Source organism: Sinocyclocheilus anshuiensis, unplaced genomic scaffold, assembly GCF_001515605.1.
Source record: "Sinocyclocheilus anshuiensis isolate Anshui unplaced genomic scaffold, SAMN03320099.WGS_v1.1 scaffold238, whole genome shotgun sequence".
Classification (NCBI taxonomy): Eukaryota; Metazoa; Chordata; class Actinopteri; order Cypriniformes; family Cyprinidae; genus Sinocyclocheilus; species Sinocyclocheilus anshuiensis.
Window position 1 is genome coordinate 1,943,496 of NW_015547674.1, and position 18,289 is coordinate 1,961,784.

General features: G+C 35.7%; 1 protein-coding gene across 1 annotated transcript in view; it reads right to left on the reverse strand.

The window, feature by feature from the left end:
* inpp5jb (inositol polyphosphate-5-phosphatase Jb) overlaps positions 1-16,833 on the reverse strand; it is an 18,196-nt gene extending 1,363 nt beyond the window's left edge. Inside the window, exons 1-12 of the mRNA XM_016505439.1 lie at positions 16,486-16,833; positions 13,483-13,976; positions 9,656-9,763; positions 8,225-8,333; positions 6,779-6,895; positions 5,255-5,421; positions 4,455-4,569; positions 4,104-4,213; positions 2,816-3,017; positions 1,779-1,916; positions 1,570-1,653; positions 1,353-1,457 (exon numbers count right to left, since the gene is read on the reverse strand). Coding sequence (XP_016360925.1) covers positions 1,353-1,457; positions 1,570-1,653; positions 1,779-1,916; positions 2,816-3,017; positions 4,104-4,213; positions 4,455-4,569; positions 5,255-5,421; positions 6,779-6,895; positions 8,225-8,333; positions 9,656-9,763; positions 13,483-13,970 — 1,743 coding nt within the window. The 5' untranslated portion in view covers positions 13,971-13,976; positions 16,486-16,833. The remainder of the gene's footprint in view (positions 1-1,352; positions 1,458-1,569; positions 1,654-1,778; positions 1,917-2,815; positions 3,018-4,103; positions 4,214-4,454; positions 4,570-5,254; positions 5,422-6,778; positions 6,896-8,224; positions 8,334-9,655; positions 9,764-13,482; positions 13,977-16,485) is intronic.
* Between the last annotated feature and the right edge of the window lie 1,456 nt (positions 16,834-18,289).

The following is an 18,289-nucleotide window of genomic DNA, read 5'->3' on the forward strand; positions in this document are numbered from 1 at the left end:
CTTTCCCCTGCCACTGACAGAATTTCCCAGCTTTCCATGTTTTCACTATTATATGGTAGGATCTTTGGAAAGAGGAATGAATCTTCGGATTGAAACACAGGTGAATAAGAAACAAGCGATCATGTATGTAAGCAGATTCATATGTAAAATAACGTGATCATCAAACATGAGACAGCATATAAATCAAAACTGCCTAACGTTACAGAATGAAATGTCGGTCAGGGAAGTGGTTTAGGACTGTGAAGCTTTCGGGTGCTGATGGACTCAACCTACTCCATGTTTTGATCAGCGTTCTGAATCTGATCTAGATGTAGTCTTTTTGTTCTAAATGTTTTTTTTTTTTCATGAAACTTACCCATATTCAAGTGTTGATAAAAAAAATAATGCATGAAGCTAGAATAAAACTTTTTTTTTTTAAGCAGAGGCTCTGTTCTTTCTTTTGACAGGTTCAGATATTCATACAACGATATATATTTATATTCCGGAGGCCATGAAAGTTTTGTGAAAATTATCAAAAATGCTGGCGGTGGCTTGAAACTTTAAAAAAAATGCTGGCAGGGAAAGTGTTAATTTTAGTTTATTTTTTGTGCACTTTTATAATTTTTTTTTTATAATTCTATTTAGCTTTTATTTTTTATTTCAGTTTTAGCAATTTTAGTACTTACTTAACCCTGTAAAGCATGACATATGAAATAATAGTCCGAAAAATCGTACTTTTTTTAAATGGAACATTTTATTAAAGATGAATTTTAGAAAAAAAAAAATCTAAAAAATATCATATCAGGCTTTTATGGCTCAAATAGTATGATATAGTGAGAATCTGGAGCTCAGACTTGAGGAGGAAAAAACACCTCAATTTTATTCAGAGGTCCAAACTGAGCATGAATATGTAATTCGGTGCCGATGCTGATTTCTCACTCTATATCTCCCAGTAACATGTCTTGCCTATATTTTTATATGCAATACAATGATGATTGAAATATGAACAAATACACTTTCCTCAAAAGCCTGATAATTGATACTGAAATTTGAACATCATTTCTAAAAATGATGTATGGGTAATCAAGTAAACCTAAGTTGCTTAAGTCCAGTACGTGTTCATCTTAAATAACATTTACTAATAATTACAAAAAAAAGTAATTTTTGCATTTTATGGGCTTCATCTTATTTTATTTCAGTTAGCTGTCATTTACAATTTTTTAAAGCCTTTTAACCTCATTTTAAATCTAATATTTATATTTTATTTTAGCTTTATTTCAGTTTACGGAAATACATTTAATAGTTTCAATGAGAAGAGTTTTATGGTGCATAGCTAGTACATGCTGGAGTTAAAAGCTAAAGAGATTGTGTACCTGGAATGGCTCGGTGACGCCCACAATGGAGCTCATATTGTTGCTATAATAACCCAGTATGAAGTCCCCTGAATCCTTTGGCAATTCTTCCTCGGTAAAAATCACCTGGAGAGTCCAAATCAAAAACTCCTCAGTAAAATTCACAAGCTTCGATATTTGACTTACTTACACAAGTGAATGTCTTTTTTGTGCAACTAAATGTATGATTTGCCCTTACTTGGTGCTCCTGTCTCAGGAAATCAGACTCTTCCTGCTTGGCCCAAACGTAACTCGCATAGTCTTTATGATGTTTAAACCCAACCTGTGAATATACATTTTTGTACATATAAACACAACTCGAGTGACAAAAATTATATCTGTATCGCTACATTTACCATCTTACTCCGACATGTAGATGCTCAGAAATGATGAAATTATTGAAATAACCTTGTAAAGTCCAATCCAGTCCCAAGAGCTTCGAGGAAAGTTGGGTGCCGCCTTGAAATTGGCCACTGCATCTGATATCTCTCTCCATTCATCCTCCACAAAGAGTGTTACCAAAGGCATGTCCACCTTATATGGGAACTGCAAGGAACATCACGTTAAACACATTGCACAAACCCACCATTAAAGTTGCTCTCAATAAGTGTATACATTCATGACAGGTGAAACAGCAACCTAGTACATTTATAACACTATCCTAGAGTATGTGTAACTTGGCGTTAAAGAAATAGTTCACCTAAAAATGAAAATTAGCTGAAAATGTGCTCACCCTCAGGCCATCCAAGATGTAGATGAGTTTGTTTCTTTATCAGATTTGGAGAAATTGCTCAGCAATGGATCCTCTGCAGTGAATGGGTGCCGTCAGAATGAGACATGTCTGTTTCACTGCATCCAAATTGCCCGTAAGAGATCTTAATAAAGCTTGACTTGACTAATAACGCTTCCTCCAGTGAAAAAGTCCATCTCCTGTTGTCTCTCACGTCAAAATCCACCCACATATTTGTTTAGCTCTGTTTTGGACTGATTTGGCTTGTAAACGGTGTGTGCAGATTTCTCTCCTGATTCAGACGAAAGCACTGATCACTGTAGAAAGCAATATTATGGATAGAGAACTAGTATTTTAGCTGGAAGCATAGGTTTGAAGTTTAAACGTCTTAATGATGGTTTTGTTTGTTACAAACACGCAGCTTTTCACTTCACGTGGCATTAACTGATGGACTGGAGTGGTGTGGATTATTGTGATGTTTTTATCAGCTGTTTGGACTCTCATTCTGACGGCACCCATTCACTGCAGAGCATCCATTGCTGAGCAAGTGATGCAAATCTGATGAAGAAACAAACTCATCTACATCATGGATGGCCTGAGGGCGAGGACATTTTCAGCAAATTTCTTTCTCTCTTCTGACCACCGTAAACAATCTCTCGATATTTCAGATTACCCAAAAAAAGGAACTAGTTTAGAACCATGTTAGTGTGCTGACCTGCAGAGTGAAAATAGAGGAGACGGGCTTGTGGTCACTGACGGTGTACTCCATGTGACTGCGGTAAAAATGCTGTGACACACAGGTTCCGCTGGTTAGACCTGACAACGAGCTGCGCCTCGACATGCTGTTGCTGACCTGAGCCATCGGCCTCAACCGCCAAAGTATGCGATCAGTCCATGCTGGCTTACGCTTCTTACCACTAAGAAAGAAAAAAGATTCACTTAAGTAACAATGCAACAATGGTAACACTTAAGGACCAATTCTCACTATTAACTAGTTGCTTATTAGCATGCATACAGTATAACTATCATATTGGGTGTTTATTAGCACTTATAAAGCACATATTAATGCCTTATTCTGCATGACCGTATTCTAGATCCCTTAATTCACCCCATACCTAAACTTAACAACTACCTTAACTATTAATAAGCAGCAAATTAGGAGTTTATTGAGGCAAAAGTCATAGTTAATAGACGTGGACCTGAAAATAAAGTGCAACCGCAATAATAATAGTAGCATTGCAGGAACTGAATGCTATAAATTTGCAGGAATAGCAGCATATATTCTCTTAGGGCACATACAATGCAATACTGAATTTTACTTGATAATTTAGAATGAAATCAGATTACTGTACAATAAGACTCATAACTCCCTCCCCACTTGAAAAATGGCTGTGAAATTTTAAAATTACATAAGGTTGTTGTGGTGGAAGAAAATATACTAAAAATATGTGAAAAATATTACATAATATAAAAAATATACTAAAAATATATATATAAAGTGAAGTCCAATTTATGTATGTAATGTTTTTCACAATACACACTGTTTCAGTGTTATGTTAATGTTAATAATATCTTCATGCCTTATAGTCGCATTTAGCAGATGGATGATAATATAGCTGCATTTTGTGACAATAAAAGTAATCAAGCAGTTGAAATTTGATAGATATAGAGATATATATATATATATATATATATATATATATACAGTGGGTATATGACCCTACATGAGTGTACTATGTGCGGAAGTTGGACACTTATATATCCAATTTTATATAAAGAACTCTCTGATATAATAGTTACTTTTTGTGATTAAATAAAAAATAAGACTGGAATCTGCTATATAGTATACAGTATATTGCTTGACGTGAGTGTACTGTATGTATGCAAAACAAATTAACCCTTTACAAATCCTTAACTATTTTTAGTCCATCTGAATCTGTTTAGAAGCATGATTTGATTCAAATGAAAAATGTATGGATCTAAAAGTATGAAATTTCCTTTACCTGGTATCATACGTGTCTGTACCCACATCAAACTTATACGTAGGAGGGAATTTAATCGGGCCCTCGTGAAAGCCTTCGAGCACAGTCTCACTGTCTTTAGCCATATTCAGCTGCAGGACAAAGAGAACAACTCTACATTTAGTGTCACTATACTAGCACAGGGAAATATATAGATTAAACAAACATATTTATAATGCATTGTGTTTTGTCAATGTCTCGAGCTAAACTAAAAGGTACCTAAACGCCTTGTACAAAACAGTCACTCCTTCTTCAAAAGCATTTCATATTTTCATAATATTGACAATGTTATTATCTGTAAAAACATGATCTTTGACAGTTAGAGGGACTCACCTGGTCTTTTTCCCATAATGTGGACAGTTTGTTACTGTCAATGGCTGCTTTCACAACTTGCATATCCAGGTCGTCGATTCGGAAGTTCAGGTCTCCAAACCAGAAAACCATACTGCAAACATTTATCCACGAGTCACATCGTACAGATTTCAATATTAGTTTCAAGGTCATATGGCCAATAAATTGCATTGATTGGTCATATAATCATAGCAAACTCTACTAACATAATCTCATTAGAAAACACAACAGATCTTACAAATTGTCAATTTAAAATGCATTTGTACAATTTGATTCATGTAAAAATATAAATAGATCTAACCATCAGTAGAGCATGAGCACATGGTACAATAACATACGAATGAGATGCAAATTCGCCAGAAAGTAACATTTCCAACTACAGTGTTTTGTAGTAAATTAATTTAATGACAAGAAAAGCATGAGCAGAATTAGACATGGTTAGCTTTGTCTAAATAAATAAATGTTTTATTGTAGGGACATGTTCTTTTATTTTAATTTTGCAAAAACAAATCTAACTAGACATACAGAAAACTGTATGTCTAATATAAAATCTGGGACCAGAAGCAAAAGCAGTTGAGAAGCAACTCATCCCTGAGGGAAACTAATACAACGGCACCATCTGTTGGTGAGATAAATAATTATGAATTATAATAAATGTGCAAATTGTGGCTCACTTAGTTACACTTTCTTTGTAAGGCCCTGATGGGAATTAAATATGGGTGCAGTAATAACAATAATGTGTTTATACTTTGTAAATCGTATAGTGTGTGTGTGTGTGTGTGTGTGAGAGAGAGAAAGAGAGTCCTTCGAACTGCTGCTGCTGCAGGATGCTTTCGAAGTCCTCCATGCGCTGGTCTGAGTTCTCCATGTGTGCGGGCAGATGACAGTTCAAGAAACAGATTGAATGGCCGAACACATTCATGCGAGCGCTGACGCCTCCTTTATTTCCCTGCAGAGATCAGTTCATTTTTCTCATGAAGTCCTGATCACCTCAGAAATTCTAAACAGTTCTAAACTCTTTCTTGATAAGACTTTTTCCCCCTGAACCTAATAAGAGTGAAGACATGGTTGATCAGCTCACTTTTAATTATCGTTGACATGTCATGCTGTGTCTCAGACCAGGGGTTTTACCCTAAAACTAACACTAAAACCAAAAAAATACAAATAAATAAATAAATAAAAATCATTACTTAAAATAATAAAATAAAATAAATTCAACTTGGTAACACTTTATTTAAAGCCTTTATATATAATGCATTATAAAAGTAGTTTTAATGCATTCATTATGCCTTGTAATGCACCTTATAATGCATCGTATGATCTCATGAATTATTGTAACCACAGTTATAATACCATATATCTATTCATTTTTAGACTTTTAGAAAGTAAAACACATGACAAACCTTCAAATATTGTCATGCATATTTTAACTTTGGTTACAATTATTTATGAAAATATGTAATGCATTGCAACATACATTATGAATACCTTTATAATGCATTATACATAAAGGCTTCCCAGCAAAGTGTTACCAAAAACTTGTTTCATACAAAAGTAAGATAAATAAAATAATGACTAATAAAAATGACACACAACAAAATTAATAAATCTTTAACTGAAATTAAAATGAAAACAGAAAATATTAACAAAAACTGCATTAGTATATAAATGATACTAAATAACACTGGTCACCACACTTACAATTGGACATGCAAGGAATTTACACCCCCTTTTTTTTTTTTTTACAATGATTTGTTGAGAAATATATGCAAAATGCTGTGGAATTGTATATGGTAAAAGATGTTAAATATTTAAAGTGCAACAGTGTTTTTGGTAACTGAAGGCATTGTCAAATTAGCCAAAATAATAATAAATGCATATACAAGAGTTGGTGGATGTGCAGAATTTAGTGATGTCCATGCATTTAAATCAATGTAACTCTGCAGATCTTTCCATTAAAATCTGCAGGCGAAACTCGACTCAGACGAGCAGAACAGAAATGGTAACTAATTAATCAAAATATGAAACAGGTGTGCAGTAACCATTCATCATGCAGTATTCATCAGGTGATCAGCGCGTTATTAATATTTCAGTAAAGCACTGCATGAGATATTTGACAGAACCTCGTTAACAGCTTCCTGTAACCTTTCATATCTGCACATGAGGATTCACTGGTAGACATATCTGCTGAGAAGGACTCTGATACAGAAACGTGGCAAATAACCGCACACTTACATCAGAAAGAGAAAGTATGAGATTGCACCTGGAGAAGCGGCCATGGAAAGGTCTACGCACAGATAACGTACCCAGATCCCGCCGAGGCCGGTGCGAGTGCTCTGTGTTTGAATGCCTCTCAGGAACGGCAGGTGAAAGTACTTGGAGAAGACCAGCAGCAGCATTCCCTGCATCCTCTGAGATGTGGCCTTCAGACAGAGAGAAACACACACACACACACACACACACACACATATGAGTCAAGTTAGAAGAAATGGACATATTTCCTGCATCCAGTTCATTTATTGGCTTGAAATGGAGCCGGGTTTATAAAAACACACAACCTGAGAACCTATCGCTTGCTCTCTAACTATTAGAATTAGTTTTTTTTTAATTCAAATAAACCAGAAATAAAGTATAAATATTAGAATATCAAACTTAAAAAAAATATATAAAAGTTGTAAATGTTGCCTTGGCAGCTATAACTGAAACAAAATAAGTTTTAAGTTGAGGTACTAGAATGACTAAAAGTAAAACTGGAATAAAAAATAAAGCTAAATAGAAATGTAAAAATAAAACAAAAAATAAACAAATGCAACAAAATTACTAAATCTGAAACTCACATGATTGATAAATCAGAAGTTATTCTACAATCAGGTTATTATAGTCAACTAAAACCATAAAAAACAAACATTTTCATTACTAAATAAAATACAAAATAAATGTTATCTGAAATCAAATAAAAGAATTGCCCAGGCAACATTTCTCATTTTTGTTTACTTTACTTTAACTTGAAGTGCTGCAATAACCCAAACTAAATAAACTAAAACTAGTAAATAAATTCATAAAAAACTATACATATACACTTAACTATACAGTATATACAACATAAAAAAAACTGACAAAAATGACAAACATTAACAAAAACTGTAATAGTATATTAGTATAATGATACTAAAATACAGCATACAATGCAATGAGTTCTATTGGAACTTCCATTTCCAGTGTGATTAAGCAGAAGTGATTTCAATTATGACACACACACACACACACACACACACATCCAAGTGAAAGATAAAACACCAACATGTCAGAAAAAATAAAAAAACAGAATCACTGAGTTGGAAAAAGGATCACCCCTTGTGTCAGTATTTTGTTGAACCAACTTTTGCTTTAAATACAGCCTTTAGTCTGTTGGGATTTGGCTCTACTAACTCTGCACATCTAGACTTCTTATTCTTTTCTATACACACTGTATATCCGAATACTAAATACTGCATGCAACAATAAAGATGTGTAGTATGCCACATTGTTTTTATATGGGATTATTTTTCCACAAAGAAAATAAAGCTGGATAAAATGAGGTAGGAGTCTCGAAACATGAGCCGCATGACAGAGACAAAGACCAGCAAAGAGATTTTCATCCTCAGCCACTCAGTCACTATTACATAATGTGACCCCTGAGGCTCTCTGTGTGTGTGTGTGTGTGTGTGTGTGTGTGTGTGTGCGTGTGCGTGTTTAAAGGGAACATTACTGACCAGTACATATCCAAAGGGGCTGAGAGCGTCCATGCAGACCTCGCTCCACTGGTCAGTGAAAAGAACATCTTTCAGTCGTTTGTTGATCATAGAGTTCACTTCCTGTAAGCTGAGAGAGGGAGCAAGAAAATACAGACAGGAGATGAAGCTGAAATGAAAGGACAGAAAATATCAGAAAGGTGAGGTAGAACAGAGCTCAAGACAGAGCTCAAGGTAGATTTTTCTGTATCTCTAGTGTGCTTATGTGGGTCATGTGCTAGATTATGACCTTCACTTTACAGCATTATAACATACTAACCTCATCTCTTCTGATGAACACTTGCTCTACACAAAATTATGTGTATTATTGTCATGCCTGAGATCTGAGATCCAACTGATGTCATTAATAGGACACTGAACAAAGTTCATAAAATCACATGATCTGATATGTTGCTGTTATTAAAATTAAAATATTGCGCTTTCCTTGTCTGTGCAGCTGTTCTAAAATGAATCATGCAATTTCAATTCCGTTACATGAAGTATTCTTGACCACATACATAAGATTTTGTCTCTTTTTAAAGAAATGAATACTTTTATTCAGCAAGGATGCATTAAATTGCTCAAAAGTGACATTACATTTCTATTTCACATAAATACTGTTTTTTATTATTATTTTACATTCATCATAGAATCTTGCTGTAAATCAGCATATTAGAATGATTTCTGAAGGATCATGTGACGCTGAAGACTGGAGTAATGATGCTGGCAATACAGTTTAGTAAATAAATTACATTTTACAATATATTAACATAAAAAAAGAGCTACTTTGAACTGAAATAATATTTCAAAATATTTTTTGATCTAATAAATGCAGCCTTAAAGAGCGTAAGAGACTTCTTTCAAAAACATCTTACAGACCCCAAACTTTCAGTGTAGTTCAATCATATGTTTCTTCATTTGTATTTCATTATGGTTACAAGTACATTGACCTTGCCAAACTCAATATTTCACTCTGTTTTGGGGGGAGAAAATCACAGCGATTCTTGGTATTTTAAAATGAAACACTAACATGTTGTGTGGTGCACTGAAATCATTAATTAAGGCCATTATGTTCCATTTAAACACTGAACTTCAACCCTGTAATATCCAACCAAAAACTATTAGTACCAGGATTGAATGAAAACAATACCTTTTGATCACTAATATGAATACTGGTGGAGTATGTAACGTCTTATGGTGGCATAGAAAAATCTAATTTCTTAAAAATTCAACAGTATAACCTTTGAATTTAATTTTTTCTTTAAATGATAATAATCTAGAATTCTTGACATCTTCTGAGAAATGTATGCAGTACATTTACATTTACAAGTACATTAGAAATGCATCTGTGATCACTTTTCATGCCGAGCACCTTTCATTTAGAAAAGCGGCGGCTCTCAATGGAAATCTCACCCTATAATATACATGTCTGTGTTCCCATCACCAACATTCAGCCCCAGTAATGAAGTGAGGTCGTCAGGAGGCATGGCTGAGCCCACGTTCCACGTGATAATGTGCACCCTGTTGGCAGAACGAGACATTAGAGAACAGCAATCATCTTGTGTTGCGCGTGTTCACACTGACAGTCGCCAAGTCTCTGCTGTTGGTTGTTAGTAGGCACAGTATCCAGCAGCATTACTATGCAACTGGCAAATGTGAGCGTTTTCTCTTGTAAATCTTTAATTGGGACACTGAAAGAATGAAGCTGTGACTGTTGAGACTGACAGATTGTGGGTTTGGCCTAGAATTCATCTGTTCAATTAACAAACAGCATGCAAAGATGGTGTGCAAATAAGTAGCCTTGCGGCATGTTAGTGAATAAACAAGTTAAAGAAATGAAAAGGGAGTGAGAGCATCATCAGGGCAATTACACACAACACTGCACAGTCGCAAAAAAGCAACCTAGTTTTGTCGTGTCACATCACATCACTCCTTTGCAGTTAAATATATTAGTAAATCATCTCACTGAAGACCCAAACAATGTTAGGAATATATAAATATTCAGTATATTTTTCAATAATTCCACCAGCATCCCTCCACTATTTAGACTCCACCTTTATTTCAAAGAGAGAGAAGCCTTGCATTTACATAATTTTCTAATCTATTTCAAAAGAATAGTTCACCCCCAAAAAAAGATTTTACTCATCCTCAGGCCATCCAAGATGTAGATGAGCTTGTTTCTTCATCAGGTTTGGAGAAATGTAGCATTGCATCAGTGTCTCAGCAATGGATGCTCTGCAGTGAATGGGTGCCGTCAGAATGAGAGTCCAAACAGCTGATAAAAACATCACAATAATCCACAAGTAATCCACACCACTCCAGTCCATCAGTTAATGCCACGTGAAGTGAAAAGGTGCGTGTTTGTAACAAACAAAACCATCATTAAGACGTTTCTTAATGGAGTCCATAATCCATAATATTGCTTTCTCTGGTCAAAAAGTCATCTTGTCTGAATCAAGAGAGAAATCAGCAAATATCCAGCAAAAGCCAAATCAGTCCAAAACAGCTCTAAACAAATATGTGTGTGGATTTTGATGTGAGAGACTTTTTCACTGGAGGAAGTGTTATTATGGATTATAGACTCATATTTTGGCCAGAAGCAACGTTTTGAAGTTCTTTAAAAATCTTATTAATGAGTTTTGTTTTGTTTTCTTCTTTTTTTTTTACAAACACAGCATTTTTTTCTTTTAAATTTACTTCACATGGCATTAACTGATGGACTGGAGTGGTGTGGATTATTGTGATGTTTTTATCAGCTGTTTGGACTCTCATTCTGACGGCACCCATTCACTGCAGAGCATCCATTGCTGAGACACTGATGCAATGCTACATTTCTCCAAATCTGATGAAGAAACAAACTCATCTACATCTTCGATGGCCTGAGGGTGAGCACGTTTTCAGCAAACTTTCATTTTTGGGTGAATTATTCCTTTCATCTGTTTATATTCTTAAATATCTCAAAAGGTTAATAAGTGTGTGAGAGAGTACATGTGCTTCAGATTTAATCTTGCCTTGATCTCTCACCTCACTAAGGCAAGTTAAAATTATGTGTACTATTACTGAAAGAGTGACATCAGATTATTATATTAAGAAATTGACTACTTGCACTAAGCTTCATGACGAATTTCCATTTTCCAATTGAGTTTTTCAAATGAGTGTCTGTGAGAAGATTTAAAGATCCACACCATATTCAGAGACAGGAGAAGAGATGTTCTGAACACCGCTGCAGTACAGAATTTCCAAGATCAATGAAACATGAGGTTTTAATCCAACCCAAGCTGATCTGAGAAAGCAGGGTGCTGGTAAACATACACGATTATTTCAGCACAGATCAGCCTGCAGCACAAATCACAGGAGGCTGAAGGAGACTAGTAAAGGGTATCAGCACTCTAAACTATCACTCAGTGTGTGTGTGAGACCTGATTAACTCACTCATCCAACATTAAGAAGATCAGAACGAACTTGCCCCTTTATCTATCTGTATTAAAATGATTAACTATTTTGCATGATGTTTAACATTGTTAATTATCTTTAATGTAGGTACAGAATTCATTCAACCATTTCATTGTGTTGCATATGAATTTAAAAGTCTGAAATAAGAGAAGCAACACACACACAAGCAGGTCCTGTTTATAAGTTGATGGAGAAAAGCACTTCTCTTTGCGCCGTCCCAAATGTATTTAAAATTTGATTAAGCTCACTGGACTGCTGCAGGTTAGTGGAGAAAAACACTGGTTAACAGTCTGGGGTCAGTTCTTTTTTTAGAGTGTAGGAAATGAATACTTTTATTCAGCTCGGATATATTAAATTGTTCAAAAGTGACAATAAAGTTACAAAAGATTTCTAGTTCAAATAAATGCTGTTCTTTTGAACTTTCTATTCATCAAAGAATCTTGAAAAAATGTTTTCAGTACTGATAATAATAATAATCAGTAATGTTTCTTGAGCAGCAAATATTAGAATGATTTCTGAAGGATCATGTGACACTGAAGACTGGAGTAATGATGCTGAAAATTCAGCTTTGATCACAGGAAGAAATTATATTTGACACTATATTAAAATAATTAACTTCATATTTCAGCCTTTAAACCATTTTAAGAAAATCAAAAGAGTCAAAAGTATCAATTATTCTGTTCATTTAAACTATTGTTATCAATCAATTATATTAATTAAATAACATAAATATATTTTACTGTCTTAATTGTTTACATTTTTATAATGCATTATCTTCTTGTTGATCCACTCGTTCACATTTACAACTCTGCCTTTAAACAAGATTTGACATGTATTGTGATAATTGTTTTGGCCATATCACCCAGCCCTATTTATACACACAGTCAATGACTAAAAAGTCAACAATAAAGGTTTAAAGGGGTCATATGATGTTGCTAAAAATAACATTATTTTGTGTATTTGGTTTAATGAAATGTGTTTATGCGGTTTAAGGTATTATAATGACTTATACTGTCTTTTTACGTGTTGTCTTTTAACAAGTGCTACTCTACACTGCCCAAAACTCGCGTTTGAATCGTCAGCGGCAAATTCTTTAAATATAAAAACATACTTACAGTCTGTGAGTCAGAACAGCCGGCACTGTAGTCTACTCTCCCAGGATCAGGAAACAGTCCTCCATAAAATGCGCTGCACACATCTGAATATTTGGGTTGAACTGTTCTGGAACAGTGTTGTAAATACAACTTAACCACTGATTTCTAGTCGTGTCCTCTTTTGGAAGACCAAACAAAGTAGTTTTGCTTTCACAACGAAACACAGCGTCACACACGGCAGGTTAGAGTGAGCGGAGGCTGGCTTGAGAACAGTGCGGCCTGCGGATTCGACGAAGGAGCGTCCGGAGGGCTTGCAGCAACCACATGAGCAAATCTTCCCACATCGTGACGTAGACATGTGGGGCGTGCTAGAACGAGCCGTTTTAGGTAGGCGTGGTTGACTCTTAACTTTTATAAAGAATATCTCTTTGGATTTGAGACTTTAGTCTTTGCAACTTTACAGATCTTCTTTATGCACCAAGAGCTTGTAACACTCCAAAGAGAAAGGAACAATTGAAATCGCATCATATGACCCCTTTAATATTATAAGCATACTTTGAGAAGCTGAAAAAGTGAAAAGTGTCTATTAAGCACCTATGCAGCATTTTCAAAGTAATATTTTCACTCTTGGCCAGAAACTGCAATTGCCAGTTGAAACTGAAACCACAATACAGCACAATGTTAAAATCGTACCTGAAATCCTCCACCACCTGCGTCTGAGTGTCGGTGGTGCCAGCGACAGACAGGGCCCTCTGCGGGTGCAGGGTGGGATCAGTTAGTGGTGGTCTGTAAGACGGGGTCTGAGGAAGCGAGGCGGCCCTCATTGCAATGTGGCTCCGAGACACTGCAGCGTGTCCTGAAAGCTTCTGTCCAGCCAAACGTGGAGGTCCATGATCAACACTGAGTTCTGAGGGCTGATTGGAGCTGTTGGGCTTGGTCGCTTCAGCATGGCTGCTCAGCTGCTGCGCTTCAGGAGATTCTGGAGGTTTGGGCTCCGATACGTCAATAGATCCTTCCACTCGTGGGCTCCTTTGGGGCCGGCGTGGCCTGGCTGGAGCCGTCGGTGGTGTAGAAGGGGCAGGAGAAGATGTGGAGGATGGATCTGCTGGTCCTTTTGGTTGTGCAGATGATGCCAGATCATTAGTCTTGCACTGGCTTTGAATTTGCTGCTCTGGTTCCATCCTTATCTAGCAAAAAGTAGCACACCAGTGGATCAATCAGTGTGTGCTTTTTGACCATGTTTAACTTGTTTAACTACACTTCTCCTCACAGTGTGGCATTTAAAAACAAAAGTGGCATGCCAAAATAAAGGCTGCTCATATAATGTGCATATACTATTCCCATTTATTTCCAAATGCACGGTTTGAATGAAATTATGTAAACAGCAGCACCCTGTTAAAAAGAAGTGCACTTTAGCATACTTTTCAAAAGAGTAGAGAAATAATATGAAGTGTTTTCAGACACTTAATTGCATGCTAATTACAATGAAATGAAAATGCACTGTATTACAGTTTAAATTTATATGAAATGCAGTTAGCTGAATTTTAGAGTGCAATGAAAGTACATATGTTATTTTGTAATTTTATTGTCTTTGAAATATGCTTATAGTGTACTTTAATCAGGGATGCACATAATACCAAACAAAAAAAATGTGCTGAGTAAATCAGTTTAGACCGCTTATTTGCGTACCGACATGGTTGACAGCTGTTAATACACAATCACCATTATAGATCGACCAACTGTAATACTAATAACTTATTTTAATTTATTAAAAATAAAAGAAAATGAAAACGTAAATGTAAATATTAGTATTGCATTTTAAGTGTACTATAAATAATTGTATTTTATTTAATACTTACTTTTTATTTTAAAATATAATAGTATTATCACACTTTATTTATTTATTTATTTTTTAAATCCTAAATAAATAAATTGCAATAATGATAATAATATTACTATTATTAATGTTTTTTTTTTGTTTGTTATATTGAATGGGTCACACTATGTGCAGTGTGAGCACCAAACCAAATCTCCAGGTGCTCTCATGAGAACCAGACTTAAAAACGTATGTGCATCCCCGACTTTAATGTCATTTCTGTTGAAAAGTGTATTGTGTTTAAATATATTTGTAATTACACACATTTGTAATGAAGTTGCAATTTAGTACATTTAAATAAATTAACTTGAAATGTGCTTTAGTATGTTAAGTCAACAGATCAAAATAAGTACACTTCATTAAAACACAACAAAAGATTATTAAAAATCTTACTTCTTGATCATATAAATATCCGCATCTGCACCAAATTGGATATTTAGCTCAGTTTGGGCCTCTGAAAGCCTGATGTATCACACATGACACAAAAGATAAAACATATGCAAACCTTTTTTAAAATAGTTTTTCTAAAGAATTCTGTTCTATTAATAAAATAAAATAAAATCAGACTTTTATTTCATATGGCAGGCTTTACAGGGTTAAAATCATTAAAACCCTACACTATTACTCTCAACAATACAAACACAATTATCCAAACCCATTAGTCTGATCCTATAGGCATACTGAGGCCGTGTGACGATGAAAACAACACACTTAAGCCGACTAAATGCAAGAATATTGAGACAACACCTGGATTTTCAAATATCATGTTTCTGCACAGTCGACATGCTCTTCACCTCGCTGTGCTCTGCTTTCCCGGTATTGACAAGACTGTTACAGTCAAACACACGACTGGAGATATTTGCTTATCAGTGTAGAATAATGCAAAACATGTCACCAGCAGGAAAGGAAAAGAGACAAAAATATAGACTCCACCTAGCAAAGACCCTGAATGCAATGAGTCATTGTGTATGTTTTTGAATATGCACACACACACACACACACACACACACACACACACGAATGGATGCGTGCGATAGATAGATAGATAGATAGATAGATAGATAGATGCTTATTAGTCATGCAGCCTTGAAAAATTAGACGTTAGTGGGAGTGGGTGCGATTCAATCACTTATAACAATCGAGTGAACTGTACTTATTGTGTTGTACATGGTGAAATATAATTCAAATCATTGCAAATGAGTTAACTACACACGGTGCACTGTTGTTTTATCAGAGGTTGTATATAAATATTGCAATACTTTTGAATCATGGTTACACATCTGAGGTTAGAGACTGAGAACATGCTGAAGGTGACCTTACAGTAATGTGCATTATGACCTGCTTCTGTGTCTGTGTGTGTTTCAATAGAGGACGGACGAAGAAGCTTTTGAATCATTCGATATTTGATCGTGCAAATTAAATTGCAAGGCTGTTTGCGATGGCTGTTCAACCTCTGAATAATGCCACTGTTACACAAATGCAGATGCATTTCTCTGTTTCAAACGCGCACTAACACACATTGATTCCACACTTTTATACTTTTATAAAAACATATTGTAGAAATTGCAAACACAAAATATAAGCCAGTCAAAAAACAACACGTAAACAATCCAGTATCAGTTAAACACCACTGAAAGCAATGAGAAAGACACACAGCAGCACTTGGGTCCACAGCTGTAATAACAATAACATATTATTAAATTATGTACAATTTATCAATCATATCATATTTGTGCAATCACTCCACACGTTTGCACTTGTGCTTTATTACATATTACAGTTCTAAGCCATTATAGTGTGTGCATCAGTCTATTTCTTACCCAATTTCCTCTATCAAGACAGACTGAAGAGAGTTGGTGGTATGTAGACAGGAAATCGAATGTGCACCACTGGAAAGCAGACTTACTGACAAATATATTCGTGTTCAGACAGCTTCGCAGACATCAAAAGAAGCGCATCATTATGCGACAATATTGTCCGAGCTGATAAATGTGAAAGCGCGTGATCCACTGTGTCACATCAGTGCCCGTTCTTCCAGTGACATTAACGGAGAAGGACATTGAGGTTTAGCGAAAGGAGAAAATGGGTCGCTGGAGGCAAATGCATTTCATCTGCGGATGTTCTTCGATGTGAATTGGTTTGGCCAAGCAAAGCGCGGAGCGTGCTGTCCTTCAGAGCTGCTGCTCGCTTCATCCACTATTGCATTATCACCGCGGTTTGGCCAAGCAAAGCGTGCTGTCCTTCAGAGGGGCTGCTCGCTTCATCCACTATTGCATTATCACCGCGGACGTAACGCGCTTGTCACATGGGCTTCCACTGAAGCTCCACTATATATGCTTTTTTTTTGCATTATTTATTTGCAGCCAAAAGGTTAAATGCTGCATGGGAACGATTTGCCTTTGTCATGACAATCAGCGCGCGTCATTTGTTCTGTTCTCGACACAATGTAAAGAAAGACCGAGCACAGCTAAATTGGGATAGTTCATCCCAAAATGAAAATTAGCCCATGTTTTACTCACCCTCTAGACATCCTAGGTGTATATGATTTCTTCTTTCAGACGAATACAATCTGAGTTATATTAAAAAATGCCCTCCTCCAAGCTTTATAATGGCAGTGAATGGGTGTTATTTTTCAATAGTCCAAAAGAAGTCCAATAAAGCGCATCCATCCATCATAAAAAGTGCTCCACACAGCTCCGGGGGTGAATAAAGGTGAATAAAGGTAATTTGTGCTAAATGTCTCAATCTTCCGGTGAAATGACAGACTCCTCTCTGGTGATGCATGCCGGACTTCTAATCATTTAGTCTGCTTAAACCACACCCCTTTTTTTACAATCCACTACAAAATCACATTCAGATTTGTCTCCATCCAATCAACAACTGATTGATAGAACCATCAAGTTTCTTTTTCGATAATCCACTGCTCAGATGTACATTACGACAAAAAAAGATGTCTCTACTTCCATTTCATAGCAACTTTAAAGGGGTCATATGATGCGATTTCAAGTTTTCCTTTCTCTTTGGAGTGTTACAAGCTGAACTTTACAGATCTTCTTTATGCACCAAGAGCTTGTAACACGCCAACAAAATAATGTTCTTTTTAGCAACATCATATGACCCCTTTAAGGTGTTCTGAGTAGGTGTTAGCACAGTGTTATACAGTCACTTTTCCCCCCAGTTTTATTATCCACCAGGAAATATTTCAGTAATTACAGCCAACTATTGATGCAGAGGCTAATGTTGTTTAAATTCCTGTTTAGTTGCTGTTGAACTGCATAATCCCCTTTAATTCTTTTATGAATGCATCTGTCAGGCCATCAGTTTTATACCAGCATTTGACCTTATAAGAAAACCACCGTATGTGATATATCACCCCAGCAGACCAACTTATGTCATGTGAATATACCAAGAATCACGTGTCACATGTTAGCTATGTTTATTTGCATTGGGATTATCTGTATTTTGCCCTTGGATCTCTCTGGGGTTTTGCCAGCTTTAGCAAAACAAACTATGACAAATGACTGTAGTGTCCTTTGTACAATATATAGCTGCAGAAAGTGAGCCATTTTAATAAGATGAGATGTTTGTGCATTTGTGAGAGTGATTATGTAAGCTGAAACTGCC